At 34.9% G+C, this 23,914-nt stretch overlaps 1 protein-coding gene across 3 annotated transcripts in view; it reads left to right on the top strand.

Annotated features, from left to right (window-relative positions):
- LOC139965052 (triple functional domain protein-like) overlaps nt 1-23,914 on the top strand; it is a 181,361-nt gene that overhangs the window by 71,546 nt on the left and 85,901 nt on the right. For all 3 annotated transcript variants that reach the window (XM_071967225.1, XM_071967226.1, XM_071967228.1), the window contains exons 19-36: nt 66-185; nt 434-625; nt 1,302-1,569; nt 2,652-2,767; nt 2,899-3,021; nt 3,173-3,355; nt 4,235-4,420; nt 5,864-5,973; nt 6,487-6,556; nt 6,802-6,891; nt 7,082-7,174; nt 7,454-7,573; nt 8,043-8,225; nt 9,282-9,383; nt 10,526-10,607; nt 11,852-11,939; nt 12,131-12,233; nt 13,190-13,424. In XM_071967225.1, coding sequence (XP_071823326.1) covers nt 66-185; nt 434-625; nt 1,302-1,569; nt 2,652-2,767; nt 2,899-3,021; nt 3,173-3,355; nt 4,235-4,420; nt 5,864-5,973; nt 6,487-6,556; nt 6,802-6,891; nt 7,082-7,174; nt 7,454-7,573; nt 8,043-8,225; nt 9,282-9,383; nt 10,526-10,607; nt 11,852-11,939; nt 12,131-12,233; nt 13,190-13,424 — 2,464 coding nt within the window. The remainder of the gene's footprint in view (nt 1-65; nt 186-433; nt 626-1,301; nt 1,570-2,651; nt 2,768-2,898; nt 3,022-3,172; nt 3,356-4,234; nt 4,421-5,863; nt 5,974-6,486; nt 6,557-6,801; nt 6,892-7,081; nt 7,175-7,453; nt 7,574-8,042; nt 8,226-9,281; nt 9,384-10,525; nt 10,608-11,851; nt 11,940-12,130; nt 12,234-13,189; nt 13,425-23,914) is intronic.

Here is a 23,914-nt window from a genome sequence, read left to right as displayed (position 1 = left end):
TGCAGTTGATGGAAGCATTTTTTAACATGAGTGTGCAATGGCCATATCTTTCATTCCTTTTCCAGGTTCAAGGATGGATCAGTACTTCCGAGAAAATATTGCAAGTTGCCCCTGCCATACCAAACTCACTTTATGAAGCTGAAAAAATGCAGCTTGATCACCAACAATTTGAAACAGCTCTGGAGGTAAGTGTATCATATTAAATACTTTCAAAGAGAACAGTTGATATTGTTTCCAAAAAGTAACAATTGTATAAACTTGAATCTTCCTATGTTAAATTGACCTGCAGTGATAAAGTATAGAAACATCAACAGTATCAAGATATTTAGCATTGTGCTTGACACTCTTAATGGTTTCCTTTTCTGTATGTGGTACTGGGGATGAAACAGTTAATAATTGTTTGTTGTAAAGATGCTTTTACCTGATTTTACAGAAAACTCAAGAAAGTGCAATTCGACTTCATGACAAAGGCTACAAGCTAGTTGAGTCTAGTCATTTTGAAGGTCAACGAATTCAAGATATTACAACTGAAATTGAAACAAGATGGTCACAACTCATTATGCAGTCAGAGGACAGAAGAAAATTATTCCAGTATGCTTGCAGCTTCTATAAGGTTTCATCTCAGGTAAGATCACCAAAGGCTCTGTCACTAGTGAAGGGTTGCTAGTTGTAGATTAACCCTGAGTAATGTTGTTGCAAAACAAGTGTAATGTATGATCATTTGAATGATGTGTGCAAGTAGTGTACTAAATTGTTATTTGACTATGCTTGTTTTATTGGAGTGCCTGCTTCACAAATGTTTAGGTTAATTGGCATCGCCAAAGGAGCTATTGCCACACTAGTCCGTCTGTCTATCTGTGAAAAGGAATGGTACTATCATACACAAGACTGTTCAGATATTCTTCACCAGTATCTATGGATGGAATATGCCAAGAAAAACCTTACAGGAATAACTGTAATTTTCAGTAATAATTTTTGTATGTGAGAGACATCATTGGATAAACCTGGCCATAGCATTTTGTTATGATGAAAAGAGTGCAACATGCCACATGTTGTTTTGAGATGGCTCTGAAGCTATCATGTGGATAGTTTGAATATAGCAAACTCAGGTAGTGACACTGTCATATGTACTCCAGGATCAAGTATAGCAAGATGTGATTTCAAATGTAAATTTGCATAGTAGAATTAAGGAAGTTTATTCTCACATGTTCTACGTTGCTGTACGTCAGTTTTGCCATCTGAGGATTTCCTCATGATGCCTTTCAAATACTAAAATTTTGCCTCTGCTAATTTTGATATAGGTGCAATCAGTGTTAGAGGATTTAGAGCGAGAGTACACCAGGGAGGATGATTGGTGTGGTGGTCAAGAGACTCAGCCGATTAGTGAAACAGAGATGTTGCAGATGATCAACAGGCATCAAGACCAGAAAGAGAGCTTTCTGAAAGCCTGTACAATGGCTCGCAGAAGTACAGAAAACTTTATGAAGTATCTAAAAAAGTGCAATGGACAAAGTCCACAATTAAGTGCAATGGCAGAACAACCCAGAGGCCCTGAAGCATATACCAAAAGTAAGTTATGTAGAGAGGTGTATAACTCTCATTTGGTTTGCATTAAACACAATGTGAGGGCATTGTGGTCAAGTGGTTAAGGCAGTGGACTTGTGATCTAAGGATTACAGGTTCGAGCCCTGGCCAGATCATTACGTTGTGTCCTTGGGCAAGGCGCTTTATCTCCATTGCCTCTCTTCACCCAGGTGTATAAATGGGGACTTGCGAGGTAACTTGTAAATATAGTTGTTTGCGCCGGTTTGTGGCTGCACCCTATGGGAAGTCCCCCGGGGACACATGGTCATGGTGCACTGTGGTGCCCCAGGAGAGATTGATTGAATTGTGCACACTTTGGTGTGTAGGTGTGACAAGTTACCAATGACCAGGGTTAAGTTGTAAAGTCGTGTGAGAAGGCCTTGGCCCTGAAAAAGACTGTAAACCTAAAAATTAAAATTAAATTAATGTGGTAATTGTTTAATGTCACTGCAATACTCCCTGCAGCAGCCAATCACAGAACACCTCAAACTATTTGTGGCCAACCTCATAATCCGCCACCACTTTGAAAAAATGGCTGATAAGAAAGTTGCCATTTACAGACATTTCACGTAGGAAAAGAATTGATCTATATCACATTTGTAGGATATCAGAAAAAAACAATGTGTTTGTGAATTAGCTGCAAGAATATCTCAACAAAATAAATACTCCAGATTGTTCCAAAATTGTGTCCAAATTAACCAGCCAAACATCAAAATATGCATTTCTTGGTTTTTGGAGAGCAAAAACTGGTTTCAACTTCCATCAAAGCTGACATTCTTTACCTCATCATCTGTTAGCCAAATAGACCACTATACTACTATTCAAAACTTGTCATACCATTAAATATCTTCTCCCTTGGTTATAACATCATGCAGGATAACTCTGGAAATTTACTAAACCAAACTTGCCATGGTCTTTGAAGCAACAACAAAATCAGTGGCAACAGCTACTAGTTACAGCCTGTATTTAAATTAACTAAAGTAAACATCTGAAATGAAGATCCGCAAAAGCTAGATGAATCAGATCTAAACCAATGGATTAATTGGAACTATTCTTGATAATTTCAGAAATATTAGAAGAGCTCCTTCAGCAAGAAGATAAAGTGTTGGAAAGTTGGACGACTAAGAAGAAGAGGCTCGACCAGTGTTTACAGTATGTACTGTTTGAAAGGAGTGCGAGGCAGGTATGTAACTTAATCACTGATAAGATATCATTATTATTACATAATTAAATTCACATTTTGCAATTGCAGGGGCCACCCAAATTGGCTTTGATTCAGTCATAGTTGTTTTGTCTCTTTTGTTTTCTTAACAGGCCTTGGAATGGATTCATGATACTGGTGAGTTCTACCTGTCTACTCACACAAACCTTGGAAAGAACGTGGAGGAAACTACAGATCTACTCACAGAACACAATGAGTTCAAGGGAACTGCAAAGGTAGACACAAATAGTTCACTTTGAAATACTGATTTATTTGGTTGGTACAAAATAACTTGATATCTTAGCTACTTATAAATATGATTTGTCTCCTATATTCATTTTTGCAATAGTGTTTTTACCTTATGATATGTGTTGACTTATTCTCCAGGAGACCAAAGAAAAAGTGAAGCTCTTGCGACAACTTGCAGACAGTTTAGTGGAGAGAGGTCATTCTCATGCATCAAGTATTAAGAACTGGGTAGCAGCAGTAGATGAACGGTACAGGGACTTCTCCCTGCGCATGGATAAGTACCGCAATCAGTTGCAATCTAAACTGGGTTTAAACCAAGAGGTTTGTAGCTTAAGAGATCAATCATTAATACTTCTTAAGTAACTTAAGAAGTGGATAAGGGCAGTATGTTTCTCCCTGTGCATGGAGGAGTACAAACCTGGACTAATACCAAGAGCTCCAACATTATAAGATTAAGAGTTTTTAAATAAAACTTGTTCCGAGCAATAGATTCAAAGAACAATGAGATGACCTGGGGATGGACAATACTCTGAAGTACCCACACTAACAAGTAGGGATATTAATTTTGGGCTTAAAACCAAGAGATTCCCACCTTTAGAAATGAAGAGTTGTAAATCAAAAATTAGTTCCAAGCAGTAAAATCAAAGTACAGCGACTTTTCCAAGGGACCCCGCAATGCCACATTTATAGTTGTGGACAAAACTGGACAAGAATTATAGTCAAGAGATTTGCACGTAACAGATAAAGGGTTCTGGGTTGTTGCACTAGTGGACAAGTCCTGCAATCAGTTGCAATCAAAACTGGCATAAAGATTTTTAGATTAAATGAGTAGTTAGATCTTTCTATGCAAAACTTGCAATGCCACTACACAAACTGCTAGGTCATCTTATTGACAGGTAGAGACTGTATTAATGTAGTAGGTTGAAGCCTTTCCAGATATTGTACTTTTTCAAGAATAAATTGGTTGTCTACTTTCATGTGGTGTTGTTTGTATTTCAGTTATAAACATAGAAGAACTTTCCATGTGCATATCATGAAGCACTTTTGGTTGATTATTCAGTGAGTTACCTGCTGAAATGTTTAAAGATATTATTCCGTAATAATGAGTTATGTTGTTATACTGTATGCCGGTGTTAAAATTTATTCAGAAAATTAGGAAATATGAATTGAGCCTTATTTTTTCTTTCTTTATGAAAATAGGATGACTTTAGGGAACCTACGTCAGAAAATCGCATGTCAGATACAAGTTTGGAACTGAAGCTGAGGGATGCTGCAAAAGGCCTTAGTGATGAAAAACGAAAGTCGGCACGGAAAAGAGATTACATTATGTCAGAACTACTGGAAACAGAAAAGACATATGTGAGAGATTTGGAGTGCTGTATCCAAGTAAGTGTTGCATTAGTTCAAAGTTCAAAGCAAATAAAGCTTATTCCACATCAAAGTTTCTTTTTATTTATCTGACTATTGTTCTGTCTGTATGTCTGATATTTTTCAAACCAATCCTTAAACAGCTTAATTTAATATTGACCAATCATCAGTTGATTGTGAGGTAAAAGAAAGCGTGCAGGAATTAAAGCTCAAATGCTACATGAAATATTTAGCAACCAAAGAGAAAATTGATTCGAACTTGCATCTCTTCTAGAGACTTGCACAAATTTTCATCAATCCAGGTTTAAGCAATTCAGTTTGTGAATTGACACAATAAACAGTTCAGAAAATAGGTGAGAGGTCATCTTGAGCATGTTACAGCAAAAATATGAAATAATTTGCAATACATGGCTATTTCTCTCCAACAGGTTTGGAATGTTTATTTGAGAAATCTTTGATATAACAAACCTCAACATAATTAGGTTGGGCCTCAAGAAGGGTAAAAGATTATCGTAGTGTTCGATAACCTCTTCTAGTATAGTCCATCAATAAGTCAAAACAAGGAGTGTCTCTCTGTAGCAGATGGAGGGTTGTTTTTTAATAGAAAATAATGTTAAAGGAATATTAATTGTCAAACATTTTCTCAAGAATAAGCTTCAGCCAGGTTATTCTTTGCTTTTAGCAAGTGTTGAAGGGGATGTCTGAATGAATCGCTTACTCAGTTAATATGCATTTGGATTTACTTCCAAAGCAATGGATGCATTCTGTAAGTGACAACATTCAAATTTTTGCTGGCTGAATATTGGATGATGGGAGTAATGTGAAAATGGTAAATTCTGCTATGGTTTATTTCAGTTCAAAGCAGAGTTGAGCACAAGGTCCTCTCCAAATTGGATGGAAGTTACTGACAAGCTTCCATAACTAGCAAGAGTACATTGTTTTGAAGAGCAACAGTATTTCAATTGTAGTCTGTTAGTTTTACACACAGACAACAGGGAATGGTGTTCTTTCTTGGTGTGTGACCTATTATAATTATGTGGCACAAACCATGTTGCAAAGTAAATTGAACTACAAGGTTCCTGATGTATGAATATTGTACTCAGATCAACACAGTGTTTGAAGGATTGCAGTTAGTTTATATTATGTATCTGCACTGATACAGACATATCTCAGAAGTGTTGCCAATTGCATGCTTCTTGCTGCTGTTATTTATTCGCTGTAGTATTTGTCTTGAGTAGTTACAAAGGCCTTCAAAATACTGTAACATTGTTTACTGAACATGCACATAGTAGTTTTGTGTTGATGCTGGTATAAACAATGTTGAGCATCCATGACTACATTTGAATGCTTTCAGCAGCTTGTGCAAGTACCATGGATGAATAAAAGGTTTGTTGTGTTGGCTATATAGAGTATTTATCAGTACATTTGTATTTTATTTTATCCTCCTCCTCTCTGTTTTAGAATTACTTGTGTGAAATGTTAGCATCAGTTGAAGAAGTGCCACCAGGGATTGTGCGCAAACAACATATTATCTTTGGAAACATTGAGGTTATCTATGACTTTCATAAAAAGTGAGTATATTTTGATATTTGTTATCTATCTGATGAGATATTGTACTCTATTGACAATTTGTGCAAAACTGACTCTATAATTGCTGCCCATCTCATACCACTTGAAGCACTGGCCTCAAACATAGTGGGTTGTTGTGCATTACCAAAGGGTGACAAATGACATAGGGATGGAGCTTAGAAAGTAGTTAATGTGCAGTGTATGTGCATTTGTATTTGTGTGAACAAAACAGTATGTAACAAACATTTTCTACACTGTAATCCTCATGGACTTGAAACTTGTTGTATGTTTGTCTGGGCATGGGACGTAGTGTCTATGTGCCTTATAGTGTCATATGGTTAAGGCTCAAAGGTACAAAGAAAAAAGCATACATGTACCAAGTTAATATATATGATATTAAGTATTTTGTCATTTTGGTACTTGCAGAGTCTGATATCCAACATGAAGTCTTTGTGCAACAATCCCATTTATGAGTTGCCAGTTAATAACATGAAAACATTGCATTATATTTTCAGCATTTTTCTTAAGGAGCTTGAGAAGTATGAGGCCATGCCAGAGAATGTTGGTCATTGCTTTGTTACATGGGTAAGTCATACTCAGTGTTCTAATGGTAGTTCTGGTTGCCTTAAGTCAGTTTGATTCTTCCTGTTCAAAGACCAACTGTGTAATATTTCTGACTATGGTTAATTTCCCTCATCACCTGCCTTTGGAGGTATGACCTAAATCATTGTTATACTTGCTATCATTAGACCTCATTATTCTCATTTTTCCCTACACTGTGACAAAATGAAACTTCAATTTCAGAAGTTGTTTGTGTTCTTCCTTTGCAGGCTGACAAGTTTGAGTCTTATGTAAGTTATTGCAGAAACAAACCAGACTCAAACACATTGCTGGTTGAGCATGCTAGCACATTCTTTGAGGTAAGTATGTCATTTATTTTCAATAACTGCATTTTATTGTTATACTGTAAAACAAACATTGCACCCTTCTTGGCCAATGTGACCAGTTATATTTGAAACAGCATTTCATCCATTAACAGGTTTCAATACTCAATTTGAATAGTCTTGTTGCTGTTGTTTAATTAAGCTTCTTTCTTCCTTGTGGTTGTAGGGTTTGCAGAAGAAACAGAAACTTGCCTTATCAGTCCAAGCTTATATCATCAAGCCAGTCCAACGTATCACAAAGTACCAACTGTTATTAAAGGTAAGGCAGAATCCTTCTCTAAGTAGTTTATAGTCAGTAATCATATGAAGCCCACATCACAACTTCTAAGTTGGGCATTTACACTAAAATAGCTTCTATCAAGATGTACTGCAAATGGTGGTTTATGTATTTCGAGTGCTTTCTGAGATAGGAAGTCAAATTGGTCATCTGAGATGTGAGAGTTAACAATGTCTAATGAGAGTGTACCTGGTAATATAAGAATAAAAACAGCTGATAGCATACTTTAATCTACTCTGAAATGATTTGTTCTTTGCATAGGATTTGTTAGCCTGTTGTGAGGAAGGTACTGGTGAAATACAAGAAGCACTGGATGTTATGCTGATGGTACCCAAGAAAGCCAATGATGCAATGCATCTCAGCATGTTAGATGGCTTTGAGGTGAGTACAAAAAAAATGCTATGGCTTGGTGAACAAAAGTCATTATCCTGCTTGAAAATGTTATAAAACATCACTGTGTGTACATTGTGTTGATTCTAGGTCTGCAGTTTATGGCTTTGTTCTTAATCTTAATCAAGAATATTAATCAATTTGCATTTGGCATGACCAGTAACATATTAATTCTTTAATTGAACAAGAATATGAATATTGAATGAGTTGATGGTTGTTAATACGGAATATATAATATATAATAATATAATATGGACTGACTTCTTCATTAACCCTAGGCATTAACCCCAGGCATTGACCCTAGTAAATGATGGGTAACAAAACTGCTAAGTTGTACAAGAAAGAAGTTCTTGTTTGTTCTATTACAATTCCAATGGTCAGTTGTTACTGGTTTAGAGATGCATATTGTCAGTTGTTTGTCTGGAATTAATTGTCGCTTGACATCAATCTTTCTGTGCAGGGAGACCTTGAAGCTCAAGGAGAAGTTCTTTTACAGGACAGTTTTCAAGTTTGGGACACAAAGCAGATATTCAGGAAAGGAAGGGAGAGGCACATATTTCTTTTTGACATGATTCTTGTCTTTAGCAAAGAATCTAAAGATAGCACTGGTAGATCACGATACTTACATAAAAGTAAAATGTCGGTGAGTATAATTTGGCTCTTATTTCAACAAATTGGTGTGTTGCATAGATTACTGAAGTGATTGTTTACATGTGTGTGAATAAAAATCAGTGTGACAGGTCTCTAACAGAATTGTTTTTTATTGACCTAATAAATCTAGAATATACCAACTGAGAAGTTCTGTCAGATACTCAGTCCCTACTATAAAACCAGTTTGACTGATTAGGATGCTACAGCTATTAGGATGCTATAGCCATTGGGTTAAACTATCATTATTGCTCCTGTTCCATTCCTGTGAAGGTAGTCAGAAGTCACTGTACAAGACATACTTTGCAGCAGAGAGTTATGTCCACCTGGTTCTACCTTAGAATCATCAGGAGAGGCATTGTCAGATAAATTCAGCACTCTTGATACATATATACTAAAAGCTACTTAAAAGTGGGCGTATGCAGTCCACATGTATTAAGCAAGATTGTGGACATTACCAGGGATGTATTTGAGAATAAATAACCTTTCAAACATATATTAGTTTGTATGGTTCACCCCTAATGTATTTCTGTTAAACTTGTCTCTTATTTAGTATGCTTTTTTGCCAATGTTAATAGAAAGATCTGTCCATTTGTTGCTCTTATACCTGGCTGTAATGCCTATGTCCTCAAGGTCTATGCTGTACTTGCATCTTTATTGATTCATGGTGTTATCTCAAAAGATATTTGCATATTCGGCCCCTCCATTTGCATATACGGAATGAGCATTTTGAGTTTAGATGTGTATGAAGAAGTTGTTATTAAATATCATGTGTTTAGTACTATCACTTCTTGGATTCATACATAGTAATCCATTTATATACCATTACTTAAGCTAGCCTTATAGATGTGTATGGAATTGCTGCTGGTAATCAGGCATTAGTTTATTTACAAACCTTGAAGCTGATTCTTCACTACTTGTGATAAGTGACTTTAAAGTCAACATATAAATATTTACTGCCTATATATTTATGTGCAAAAGTTACATTGTTTGCATATCATCAAGTAAAGTAATATTGATTTGAACCCTTTCAATGTGTTTAATCATTTAGACAACAGATGTAGGTATCACAGAGCATGTGGAGGGAGACCATTGCAAGTTTGCTTTGTGGACTGGCCACACACCATCATCAGACAATCGTATCATTCTGAAGGTAAGAGGCAGCTTCAAAGTAGATCTTCTAGCATTTGTGCCGTATTGTTCAAAAATTTGGAAGGGAGTAGAGGTTGAAATTCATCTTGTTCTCTATACTTAGTAATACCTGATTAGTGAAATTTGAAACATTCAGAACATACATGAAAAGTGATTGAGATTCAGGAAACAAAAATATTTCATAATGTCTCCTGAATAATAAAAAAATGGTAAAACTTTCTTTCTATGTTATTTTTCCATATTTTTCCATTTTGCCATATAAAGGACTGCAATATTGTACAAGTTTGCTTCAATCTAAAAGTAAATAGTAGGAATCTGTCCTTAGTTTGTAACCTTGCCGATACTGTTTTAAGTATTAGGTATCTAAATTCACTGGATATATATTGGCACCATTATAATGCCCATTGTTACTAAGCAGGTAACTGACATTCTTTATTTAAAGAAAAAATAATTGAAAGGTTTTGTTTTACGTAAGTATGAAAATACCTTGGGAAGTTCATTTAGGAGAGAAAGTGAATATTCTTTAGACTTTTTTCTAACTTCTGATATTTTTGTTTCTAACAGTATAATATTGCAATATTAGTGTATAACAATAAACTGATGTTTAATTACCAAGTTCTTACTTTATAAATAAAAAAAAACAGTTATAATAATTAAAGAAAACATCAAGTAATAACAAAAAACAGTCAACATTTTCCAGTTCATTAAGCAACCTTTAAAATAATATTTCCAAGCATGTATTTGCAATACTGTAATTGTGATGTTTAGTTATCTTAGAAATATTTCTTAATATACTACAGGGATTGTATCATTCAGGATTTGAGTGTCATCTGGAAAGTTACAAAAAGATGTTAATATTTTCATGTTGATATTAGATGTAATGTGTTTTGTTTCAGTATTAAGAAGTAAATAATTTGGTTACAGTAGAGCATTAATAACATCCTTTGGTCATTGACATTGAAAGTTTTTACTCCTTTCAATATATCACATATTGAACTCAGTTACATTTTTGACACATGTAGGGGTGAAGACTAGCCTTCCCAATGCAGAGATAAATTTAGTAGATGAATCCTTGAAAGTAATAGTTGCTGTTTATCATATGTTTTTGCTCATTAAAATGTAATGTCATTTCTCTTTACTCAGGCATCTTCCTTGGAAATTAAACAGGAATGGGTCAGAAAACTTCGTGAGATAGTACAAGGGAGGCAGCTTCACCTCCGTGCAGGTAATTGTTAAAAAATGCAATCTTGGAACTGAAATGCCCTGGGTATAACTCAATGTTCCATTCTTGCTTCTTCTACAACCCAACAAGTGTTATTGTTGTGTATGTTAATGAGTCATAGGATGGGCTATATACATTGACTCATTTGAAATCCTTGCATGGTGATCAGCTGTCAATAACAGAAAGTGTTCAGAGAATAACATTTCAGCCTTCATTCTTGCTCCATGGACCACCCCTTTACATGGGATGGAGATGTTTTTTTTTCAAAAACTGAGAGAGAGAGCATCATCCACATAACTGCAGTGTGGTTTGACAGAAAGAGTTTACCTCAAAATACTCCAAAAGAACAGAAAAGATCTCATTTTTCAACTGACAAACTGCAAATAGCTAACAACAGGGCAATCCACAGAGTTGCATATCTCATCTAGTGTTCAACATATAATCGGAATCGGAATCCGGCCGATTATTGCATAATCGGAACATAATCGGTAAAAAATTATGTGGAATACCAGTTATGTCATACCGATTATTGAAAAACATATGGAAGGTGAAAATATCATTATTCAAAAACATGGAAGGTGAAAATATCAACAGATGTTCTAGGTTTGTTCTTTTACCACGAAACATGAAAATAAAGACACCCTCTATACGTTTTACACAAAGTTGTTTTTAAATTAGGCTGCCAGGTCGCCGATTTTGCATCCCTCATGGTTAGTGACTTCAATGTTTCTCGGCACAGTAAGCTTGGTAACAATACCAATTCCGCGAATTAACAAATTTGCTGGATATGACCTATGTTGATTAGCTGAATATAGGTTATGTTTAGTCATGAAATGCTCCGTAGTGCAGTATTTGATGCACTAATTTGTAATTTGATGTTTCTTTTACTCACAATTTGCAAAAGGCCATACTTCCCTGCCCATCACCTCCCTTTTACCATGGACCTTCTTTTATCTCCATTTTTTTCAACCTTTCGATGTTTGATGCAATGCCCTCAAAAATAATTTAGTTTGGATATCCTATTTTATATTAATCATAGAAATCATTTTCCCCTTAAAATCCTAGTTTATGGTGAAAAGATTGTGGTGCCATGACCAATTAAAACTTGTTTCAATTGTTATTTTTGATCTGTCTTATATTTTACTGTGATTAAATGTCAACAAGTTAAGTGGCTACTGTCAATTGGTTAATTACAAATCACATCAATTGGTATTACAAAAGTCTTTATTTTATTATTTACTTCTCAGGTTTAGCTGATACAATTAAAATTTCAAAGTCCACTCTTGGGAAGAAAACACCATCCACAGTCAGTTCTTTCAGTCAAAAGTCTAGCAGGTGAGGTATTTCAAAGTTACAAATGTTTAATTGGAGTCAGAGATATATGAATAATTTCACATTTTTATGTTGTAACTGGTATGGTTTTAGAATTGTGGAAACTTTAACAAGCAATTTCTTTGATTATTAAAGCAAATAAGCAAGTAGTTGATGGTTCTATGTAATCATTGATTTTTTTTTATGTTATTTAGGAGTGCTCATTCGGAGGAGAGTCTAGTAGATGAACCATATTGTGATCAGCAGGATGGTATGCCTACTGCATCAGCTCCACCAAACTATGCAGAAAGTGAAAAGGTCAGTGGCAGGTTATTGCATATTGCATAATAATAATAATCAGCAGTTATTAATACAATGCTTAAAGTGACCAGAAATGTGGGAGAAGCCTGCAAAGGCGTAGAGAAGGTTCGCAAATTTAACCAGCGATCATCTCCCGCCCAGCCGTTGCTACCCAGTGTAATGACACAGCTGGGTAATGAGTCACGCTTGAACTAACGCATTTCCTTGCTTCTAAGAGTCTAACCCTTACTGCTTTAAATGCCACCACCTTTATCCACTCGGCCACAGCACTGGTCTTCTTAGGTCAAGTTTAGGAATAATAGAAATCAACTACCCATGAATATTTCTAGTGGTGTTACGACATGATAAAGATAAACGGTACCATACATTGGTAGAGTTGCCTCAGTGTTAGTTTGACTGTATTTTATGTGAAAGTTATTTAGGAATTTGATAATTGTGTCACATGACCAATACAGCAGTTTCTGCTACTAAGCATGCAATCAAAACCTGAAGTTGTCATTTTTAAGTCAAATTTCAACATGTTCATTTACTAAAGCAAAACTGCCTCTTTCTGTTATTGACCAAATACTTACAAATTGTGCTAGGAAAAGACTTGTCAACTTCAAATCCCAAAGTCTCTACCTTGATCTTAGTGCAGAAGTTTCCTTAAAATGCTGGCAGATGTTACAAGATTAATTTCTTCTGTGTGCCATTGACTCTCAAAAAATGATGGTTGCAGATATGTTTATACCCAAAAAAAAGATTTCATTAGTACCCTTACTTGATCTAAGCCCTTTTTTACTTTCAACTCTTATCCTTTCCACTACTTGATTTCACTCCTCCCTTCTTCTCACTGGTTACAAATGATTAGCTGGTGAGTGAACTTTCTAGCAAGTAATACTGTTCTCTTAATTAGTGAGAGCTTTGTGAGTTGATTGATATGTTGGTGAGGCTTCCTGTTTCATTCTTTGTAGGATGCAAGATGTAGCAGTGAATATGCAACAGTACTGGAGGACTTTGAAGCAGTAACACAGGAACAAGTATCTGTTTCTCAAGGACAGATAGTAGAGATCTTAGATGCGTATGCAGGGGATCCAGAGAGGTTCTGTTTAATACGAACCTGCTGTCATGACTACCAAGATGTGAAGGAAGGCATTGTTCCTATCTATTGTCTTAGAGCCAATTTTGAGAGGTTTGGAGTCTCATATGGTACGTATCATTTCATTGCTCTCTTGCAATAATGTGATAGTTTGAATTGTCGAAGGATATGCTGTGTTGTCTCCAGTGTTCATATTGAACTGCTAGTCACTTTCCTGATGGGTAAACCTCTTCTCCACTTTTCTTTCTTTTCTTAAAACTTGTAATTGACATATAAGGTGTGGTTGGGATGAAGATGTGGATTTTACATGATTGTTCTCGTCCATACTGTGGAATGTGGGAGTTCTGCGAGAGAGGTTATATGGTGGCTTTCTTAAACTAAGTGCATAATCAAATTTCATTAAATTACTTCAATTGATAGTGTTATCAGCATTATGTTCATATGTGCAAGTTTAGACACTATAGTCACTATTAGCATTGAGCGGGATCCCGGTAGTCAAGTGAATCCCGGTATCCCTATCCCAGTATTGACTAGTCCCGATCAGAGTGCAATGTGTAAATACTACTGGGAGTGGAAAACAATGGGTTATTTCATTCGTTCCAGCATCATTCCCGGGAATCTTGGACATAATAAAAGTAACTGCATGTTGCTATTTGAAATAAAGAAAGAAAACATGTTATTTTGGGTGTCTGTGTTCTTATTTTGAATACATACTTATCAATTTACATACTGGCCTAGACCTATAATTTAATAAATCAAATTTTCACATAGTAATTTGGACCTAGGCTACACCAAATATCTAATGTTACTTGGGCTTAGCATGTTGCAAGACCTCAAAGTTATTCTGAAATTTTCATCATTTATTCTTCCTTCATACGATGCTTGTGAAGGTTCCTCATGTGTAAAATCTTACCACATGTATTTCACCTTATTTTGATATCATAATTATAACGATTCAATAAATTTGGAGCCAAAACCGCAGGGAGTATATCCAGCTTAAATCCATCTTCACTGGGACTGTATATTATTATAGCCTATAGGGTAGAGTACTGGTACACACAGTGCAGTACGGTACTTGAGATTTGATGCTGTAATGGAATGGATTCGTTTATAATTGCGGAGAGTTCCACAATGTCATTTATAGTTATCTTTGGCTACTTGTTTAATTTATAGAACTTTTTGTACGAAAGATGGACATTGTACTTATTGAAAGTATATTTTCTGGAGAGAACAACAGCCGATTAACGATATATATAATTCTGTTCTATCCTCATAGTTTATAATCCCGTAATTACATATCCCCTCTGTTCCATTCTTCTTGTCTGAAGTTCCAACAATGTGGTGACTTGTTGATTGTTGAAAATGTTGAGTGTGAACTTGTGAACTTGAAAGGTTGCCTGATTCCAATAACATGGAATAGTGGGGAATCCCCACTTCTGCTTGTGTACGGATTACAGGTTTTATTCACTTGCGAACATGTTAATCTAATATCGTATGTCGGGTATGCATGAAGGATGGTGTGGGGTGCTTTTTCTAAGGTTTGTGCTTTTCTTTTTGAAAGTGTGTGTTACAAAATAAAGGCCCAAACAGAGCGTGTTATTTTGGATGTCTTTTTTGATACCGTGCATGTAAGAGGATGTACATGACCTAGGCTATGCCATTGAATGAATGACATTGACAGTCTGGTAATTAAGTACTTGAACCATAGATGAAATGTTGAGTAAAATCCCGGTAGTAGTTACAATACCTGGATTCATGTTGCAACACTACCGGTTGTGTGAAATTGCACTAGCGCATAATGCTAGTCACTGTATTTGTATCTTTGTTTTACATTCCACCTCACTGATGGTAAACTTACAGCCCATAGCAGTAGTTACAGTTAACAGAAGACCATACTTAAATCAAGTATGTTTATCCTTCTCCCTATCTCAGTCTTTGAAGTGTGTCTGGTGTTTGTTAAGTATCAGTATGCAACATTTTGAGATAATTCAAAGTGCATTCCAAAGTTACAATTCCGATGCCTTGTCTCAAATGGTTGGCCTTGGTTTTAATATTGGAAGGAAACTTGCATTAGTTTGTGTGGAGTAACTGTCTTCTGCCAAGCAAGTACAGTGTGTAGGTCAACATAACTCTGGTAACATAATTCAATTGCTGATGAATAATCCATTCTTCCATATTAATACCTTTGTTCTGTTTCTGTATTCTCATGGATCAATTTTAAAATGCTAGTTCAATCCTGTTATTTTACATCTCAGTAGCAGCCTTTTTATAAGGGTATTAAAGGTAGGGGGACAAGTGACAAATTCCCCTCATACTCTGCAAAAATGGTTCTTGGGATATAACTAAATACACTCAAAAAGTTTGAACCCAAAAAGTTAATTAATAACGTACTACATAGCTAAAATCAATGTGCATTTTCACATACGAAACGACTGGTTTTTTACTAATATGCAAATTACATGACGTATGAGGAGTGACTGTCGTTGTGAAAAGTATTGGTATGGAAAGAATTGGTACGGAAACGCGACATAAGACTGTAGTGAAGGCCTAGCCAACAGTATACTATATACTATACAGTATACTATTACTAATGCACAGGCTGTAAGCCCTATCACACACAGTGTACTGCACCGGGCAATAAACTACGAACATCCCACAACTAGTGCCCGTAATACAACGGACACAGGATTGAGCAATTTGACTACAGAAGCCTATAATCAATATGCTTTCAGGCTCAACTGAAGTGCACGGACCTAAAACACTCAAGTTGTGCTCAAGAAATCAAAACATAACAATGGAAGGAGCAATTACAGTAGTAAAAAACGGTCGTTAAATACTAACAAACTTGTGTGTCTGTTTCATACCAGTCCAGATTCTCCAAGCTATTGGCAGGCATTGCGTCATTGCCTGCTGCTTGGGCCTGGTTGGTAAAATCCACCGTTTCTGGCTTAAACATGTAGGGTTGCATGTCTCTCTAAGGTGGAAATTCAAAATCCTTATCCCTTTCCCTTTAGACTGTGGAATTTTCATCAGATTCTGAGCCGTCTGTCTCAATCTCTAGAGGAAAATAGGTCACTGCAATACCTGTCTAATTTTGTGTTGTATGTGTGTAAATGCTACGTAGAAGTGTTATTTTTTGGACTGGTCTCTGTGCAACACTGCACGTCTTCAAATTTTCATACAAAAGGACATGGCACTCAATGACACTAAAATTGTGTTTAATAAATGCAAAGTTTTGAATTGATAGATTTTAGCAATGGAAACCATCATGAACGAGTCAGGATAGGCCTTGGGTGTTTAAAATATGACTAGATTTTTGTTTGTAAGTGTATGTATGTATTGTGTGTGTGTATGTATGTATTGTATGTATTTTAGATCCTCCTGCAAGCAGGAACTCGCAAAGAAGCCATCATTGGCTTATCTAAGCCGCAAGCTGACCGAAGTCAGTCTCTTAGATACATATTTTAACGTCGATGATTATGATTGAAAGGCACCGGTGTTAACCACTGAGCTAACACTCCCTAAGTGTCACCAGACCTTTAATGTGTGCATTGCAGTGTTTAATGGAATAGTATGTAATAACAATAAACATTGCTACCAGAATTGAATCTCTGAAACAGGTTAAGTCTAATCTCATTATCATGATTAGCTACAAAGATCTGAAGTGTTAAAGACTAAAATTTTAATATTTTTTCTAGTAACAGTAAAGGTAGTGAATGTTATCCTGGCAAATAAGAATAAGATGCAATTGTTTTCTCACTAACATCCATTTTCTGATAACAAAAGAAAATTTTGTAGTGAAATATATCACAAGAGCAGCAACATATTAAGTATCCCAGTGTCTACCATCAGGCATGTTCCCCTGAGATCATTTTCTTAAAACTTGCACTGTGCTCACCAAACCAATAATATGTTATATCCTGTTGGCTAATGTTCATTATGAAAAAAGGTATACCAGTCTTTAAGTAGTTCATTGTAAAAGAAAAGAATTTTTCCATATAAGCAATAGGAGAAGTGTGCCAACATGATCAGGAACTAAAATAGCAAATTTTCTGACATTGCAAAGAAGTCAAAAAAGAAATGTGCAAGAAAAGTTTTCAAGTTGGAGCCAGCGATCCTTTCTATAGGTAAGTGTCATTTGTGAATGAAAGTAGCACTGGACTAGGTATTTCCAGTTGGTTGTTCAAAAGTATTTCTCTGTTTTTACCTGTCTGTCCATAGGTCATTTGTTTTAAGTCAAAAAATCATGGTGAAAATTTATATGTAATCAGTGATATTAAGTGGATTAAGGATACCACTGCCTTGTTGCAGGGTGTATAACCACCTACCTCCCAAGTACAGAGGACAAGCTATACTGCCAAACAGCACACAACAAGTTCTCTGCTTAACTGAAAGACAACAGTCTAGCTGCCTGATGACAGTGACAAGGTGATTGAAAATGGATTACCAAGAAAGGTTCATGAACTTATAATTTGCAAATTTGGTGGGAATTCAATTCAAAATTAAGCATTATGTAGATGTCATATGTATGTTTGATAGGCACTTCCATAGAAATGATACAAAGAGTGATACAGAGTACTTCATATTGAGCTCCTTAAGTTTGAGGATGTCTAGAACTAGCACCAATATTCAAGGTTACCCAACAATTTTTTAATGGACAACTTTGGAGTAGTGACAAAGTTGCAGTTGTCAGGGTTGAATGAATATCTTTGATATCATTGTTGAGTGTAATGTTCGTAATGGTATTATCTTTTGCATTGCTGATTGTTCGTTTATGGTAATAATGCTAATAGCAGACTAAATTTATAATATATTATTAAATACTTTACATGACAGTGACATGTATTAGTGGTGGCAACACTAGTAATGTTGAACATGCAGTATAGAGCACTTTACGTCACAGACATGTGTATTATTTAGTGTGGCATTAGCCAAATCAATTAGTTTGCATTTAATTGTGTATAATATGGGGCTGTAGTCACATAAAATATATTACAGAAACATTTATCATGAAATAAAACACATCACAACATGTATGTCTATATGCTGATTTTGCTGTATCAGTATGAAATAATGCACAGCGCAATGACATTTATGATGCATAAACTAATGTTACTGTATCAATATGAAATATTACACATCACAATGAGATGATGCATAAACTAATGTTGCTGTATCAATATGAAATGTTACACATCACAATGAGATGATGCATAAACTAATGTTACTGTATCAATATGAAATGTTACACATCACAATGAGATGATGCATAAACTAATGTTACTGTATCAATATGAAATATTACAGACCACAATGACATGATGCATAAACTAATGTTACTGTATCAATATGAAATGTTACACATCACAATGAGATGATGCATAAACTAATGTTACTGTATCAATATGAAATGTTACACATCACAATGAGATGATGCATAAACTAATGTTACTGTATCAATATGAAATGTTACACATCACAATGAGATGATGCATAAACTAATGTTACTGTATCAATATGAAATGTTACACATCACAATGAGATGATGCATAAACTAATGTTCATTCATACTTAGTAAAGATTCCTAAATCCTATTGGTCCATTCAGGTCAGCTGACCGTGGTTAATCCTGTGAGTAACGCACGGTAAAATTACCGGCGGATGAATACAATTGTTACCATGTTACCATGTTTTGTCGTCTGCTTTGATGAGCTATCGAAATACATCAAAAACACAAAATGGCTAATATAACGTTTGATTTGAACTTCGATTTGCGCACTTTAGACGAGGTAGACACTCAGGAAAACAATGGAAGATTTGCAAACCTGATTGAGAAAGACTTAATTCACAGAAACGATCTTGTTCAAAAGTCTTGCAAGATACCATCAGAGGTAAAGGACGCGAAAACACGGATCCGCACTCGAGTCTAGGCCAAAGTGTAGGCTGCACAACTGTTGCCTCCAACAATGACATTAACGTTACTGCTGCTGTTAGGGCTGAAACGTCTAACATGTCCAAACTGTTTTCCAAATGTTCTTTCCAAAGTCCTGTGAATGTTTACTTCCAAAATTCATAGTTACATCCGTATTAAAACACCAAACAGTTGTGGATGCTTTGAGTTTAAATATATCCAGTATCTGTCCGTAATTCAATGTTCGCAAGGCCGTTATGTTGCTCATAGTGTTATAAATTTAAAGTTAAACGACCGCAGTGCCAAGCACTGTGAAGTGTGTACGTTCAAGTGAGTGTACGTGTTCAATACAAGGCCTACTATGTTATCGTATGACTGTATACCATGCGTACATGTTTGTCCCTAGAATGGTTGCTATGGGAACCAGGAGCTGTAGGGTATTGATATGATGAAGCCAACTAGTAATTGTTTGTAGTTCCTTGTTATTGAGACCTTTCAAAAATAGTTTTATGGCCGCAATATTGCCAAACATTAGTTAAAATGTTATTATGGTTCATCTTTTATGAATGACAGCCTTTCAAAGACGTTTCCTTTATAATTATTCACTATCGTTCAGTATTACTTTATAATTGCACATGTACATTATTGTTATGCTGGTTGTTAATCGTTAATTCGACTTACGGGGCATCACTTTAATACATCTTCGGTTACATGTAACCAAAAATGTTTTGTTTTATGATTTTTCCCCCACACAAATGGTAGTGTATGAATGAACGGGGTTAATCAACGGTCTAGCGTGCGTTACTCACATGATTAATGCACTCCGGGTGTTAATGCTATCGCTGGATGCACTCGGGCTCCGCCCTCGTGCATCGCTTGCATTATCCCCCGATCGTGCATTAATCCTGTGAGTAACGCACGCTAGACCGTTGATTAACCCCTTATTACTGTATCAATATGAAATGTTACACATCACAATGAGATGATGCATAAACTAATGTTACTGTATCAATATGAAATGTTACACATCACAATGAGATGATGCATAAACTAATGTTACTGTATCAATATGAAATGTTACACATCACAATGAGATGATGCATAAACTAATGTTACTGTATCAATATGAAATAATACACAGCACAATGAGATGATGCATAAACTAATGTTGCTGTATCAATATGAAATATTACACATCACAATGAGATGATGCATAAACTAATGTTGCTGTATCAATATGAAATATTACACATCACTGAGATGATGCATAAACTAATGTTGCTGTATCAATATGAAATGTTACACATCACAATGAGATGATGCATAAACTAATGTTACTGTATCAATATGAAATGTTACACATCACAATGAGATGATGCATAAACTAATGTAACTGTATCAATATGAAATGTTACACATCACAATGAGATGATGCATAAACTAATGTTACTGTATCAATATGAAATGTTACACATCACAATGAGATGATGCATAAACTAATGTTACTGTATCAATATGAAATAATACACAGCACAATGAGATGATGCATAAACTAATGTTGCTGTATCAATATGAAATATTACACATCACAATGAGATGATGCATAAACTAATGTTGCTGTATCAATATGAAATATTACACATCACTGAGATGATGCATAAACAAATGTTGCTGTATCAATATGAAATGTTACACATCACAATGAGATGATGCATAAACTAATGTTACTGTATCAATATGAAATAATACACAGCACAATGAGATGATGCATAAACTAATGTTGCTGTATCAATATGAAATATTACACATCACAATGAGATGATGCATAAACTAATGTTGCTGTATCAATATGAAATATTACACATCACTGAGATGATGCATAAACTAATGTTGCTGTATCAATATGAAATGTTACACATCACAATGAGATGATGCATAAACTAATGTTACTGTATCAATATGAAATGTTACACATCACAATGAGATGATGCATAAACTAATGTTACTGTATCAATATGAAATGTTACACATCACAATGAGATGATGCATAAACTAATGTTACTGTATCAATATGAAATGTTACACATCACAATGAGATGATGCATAAACTAATGTTACTGTATCAATATGAAATAATACACAGCACAATGAGATGATGCATAAACTAATGTTACTGTATCAATATGAAATATTACACATCACAATGAGATAATGCATAAACTAATGTTGCTGTATCAATATGAAATATTACACATCACTGAGATGATGCATAAACAAATGTTGCTGTATCAATATGAAATGTTACACATCACAATGAGATGATGCATAAACTAATGTTACTGTATCAATATGAAATAATACACAGCACAATGAGATGATGCATAAACTAATGTTGCTGTATCAATATGAAATATTACACATCACAATGAGATGATGCATAAACTAATGTTGCTGTATCAATATGAAATATTACACATCACTGAGATGATGCATAAACTAATGTTGCTGTATCAATATGAAATGTTACACATCACAATGAGATGATGCATAAACTAATGTTGCTGTATCAATATGAAATAATACACAGCACAATGAGATGATGCATAAACTAATGTTGCTGTATCAATATGAAATATTACACATCACAATGAGATGATGCATAAACTAATGTTGCTGTATCAATATGAAATATTACACATCACAATGAGATGATGCATAAACTAATGTTACTGTATCAATATGAAATAATACACAGCACAATGAGATGATGCATAAACTAATGTTGCTGTATCAATATGAAATATTACACATCACAATGAGATGATGCATAAACTAATGTTGCTGTATCAATATGAAATAATACACATCACAATGAGATGATGCATAAACTAATGTTGCTGTATCAATATGAAATATAACACATCACTGAGATGATGATAAACTAATGTTACTGTGTCAATATGAAATATTACACATCACAATGAGATGATGCATAAACTAATGTTGCTGTATCAATATGAAATATTACACATCACCATGAGATGATGCATAAACTAATGTTGCTGTATCAATATGAAATATTACACATCACCATGAGATGAATCATAAACTAATGTTGCTGTATCAATATGAAATAATACATAGCACAATGACATGATGCATAAACTAATGTTACTGTATCAATGTGAAATATTACACATCACAATGAGATGATGCATAAACTAATGTTGCTGTATCAATATGAAATAATACACATCACAATGAGATGATGCATAAACTAATGTTGCTGTATCAATATGAAATATTACACATCACAATGAGATGATGCATAAACTAATGTTACTGTATCAATATGAAATATTACACATCACAATGAAATGATGCATATAGTTGACGCTGCCATAGCTATATGATATTTATACACATAATAATAGAGTGATGTACATGTGGATGCTGTTGTTACAATATTATGGACTATTTAGTTTCAATTCCTGCCATGATTCATTAGCTTGAGTGCATAACATACATTATGCGAAGTAATGTACTTTATGAAATTATGAATACGTTCAGTATATGTTGCTTTGTGTAACTGATGCTGCATTACTCAGACCTGCTTGTTGTAGTTCTACAATATTACATTGTTTGTGTGATTATCATCGTGCATGTGTCAGGCAGTTTAATTGGCAAGATCTTCTCTTTGCTAGGTCAACTATGCATGAATACCACCACCATCATCATCATGCTAGGACGTATCAATTCCATTTTCATTTTCTCCCTGTGTATGAGTTCTGTCAACATTTCATCAAAGAGATCTGTTTTTGCACTTGTGAAAGACATCCTAACTTTGGTTTTACTTAATTGCTAAAAGTCAATTACCTTTTCCTATCGTCTGCTTTCTATGCATATTATATTTTAAATATTCAAAGTAGTTTTGGCTGCCGTCATAAATTTAGTTGTTATTGAAGTGTTTAGACTGTAGACAATTGATAATACATTTCATTAAGCTTTACAAATCTGCTTGAAGAGGTATTTTTTATTTAAGTCACAATTTAAAAGTTCATATTTTCTTCACATCCCACTATAGCCAACTTAAATTTGATTCAGTTTTGCCAGTGCACAACTTTATTTAAATATTTTGTGTCAAAGTGAATAAATCTTGAAAGCATTACAAATACAAGTAAGCTGGTAATTGCTGACATTGGTGTAACTTTGGAAGACAGTAGAATGTGTTTCAAGGGATATTCAAGAATTGAATTTATGAGAGTCAGGTTAATTCAATGTGATATATTGCTAATAACTGGAGTATGAACAGACCAGTTTTGCCATTGCAGGAATTAACATAAGTATCAGATTGTTTGTATCAAGTTTCAAGCTATTCAAGTTCTTTCATTACACAAAGGATAAGACATTGTCTACATTCACTTCCTGTTATCTTGTGTAATATGAATGGTTTGTCCTTAATCAGAAACAGTTGCACTTTCAAATCCAAAATACTCTATATATATATCCTAGCTGCATGTACACTCTTTGGTCCTGCTGAAGACATACAGTAGCCTTTGCAATCATGATGGCATGTGTGTATGATTGGTTGATTGTAATCATGGTATCTCAAGCAGGGAAACCTTGGATGGAATTCATATGTTGTGTGTGAATGCCTCATATTTAGTGCAAGAAGACAGTGGTCTTCAGT

This window comes from Apostichopus japonicus, chromosome 23, assembly GCF_037975245.1.
Source record: "Apostichopus japonicus isolate 1M-3 chromosome 23, ASM3797524v1, whole genome shotgun sequence".
Lineage (NCBI taxonomy): Eukaryota > Metazoa > Echinodermata > Holothuroidea > Aspidochirotida > Stichopodidae > Apostichopus > Apostichopus japonicus.
The sequence above is the reverse complement of the archived record's forward strand: the minus strand, read 5'-3'. Positions and strand labels throughout refer to the sequence as shown.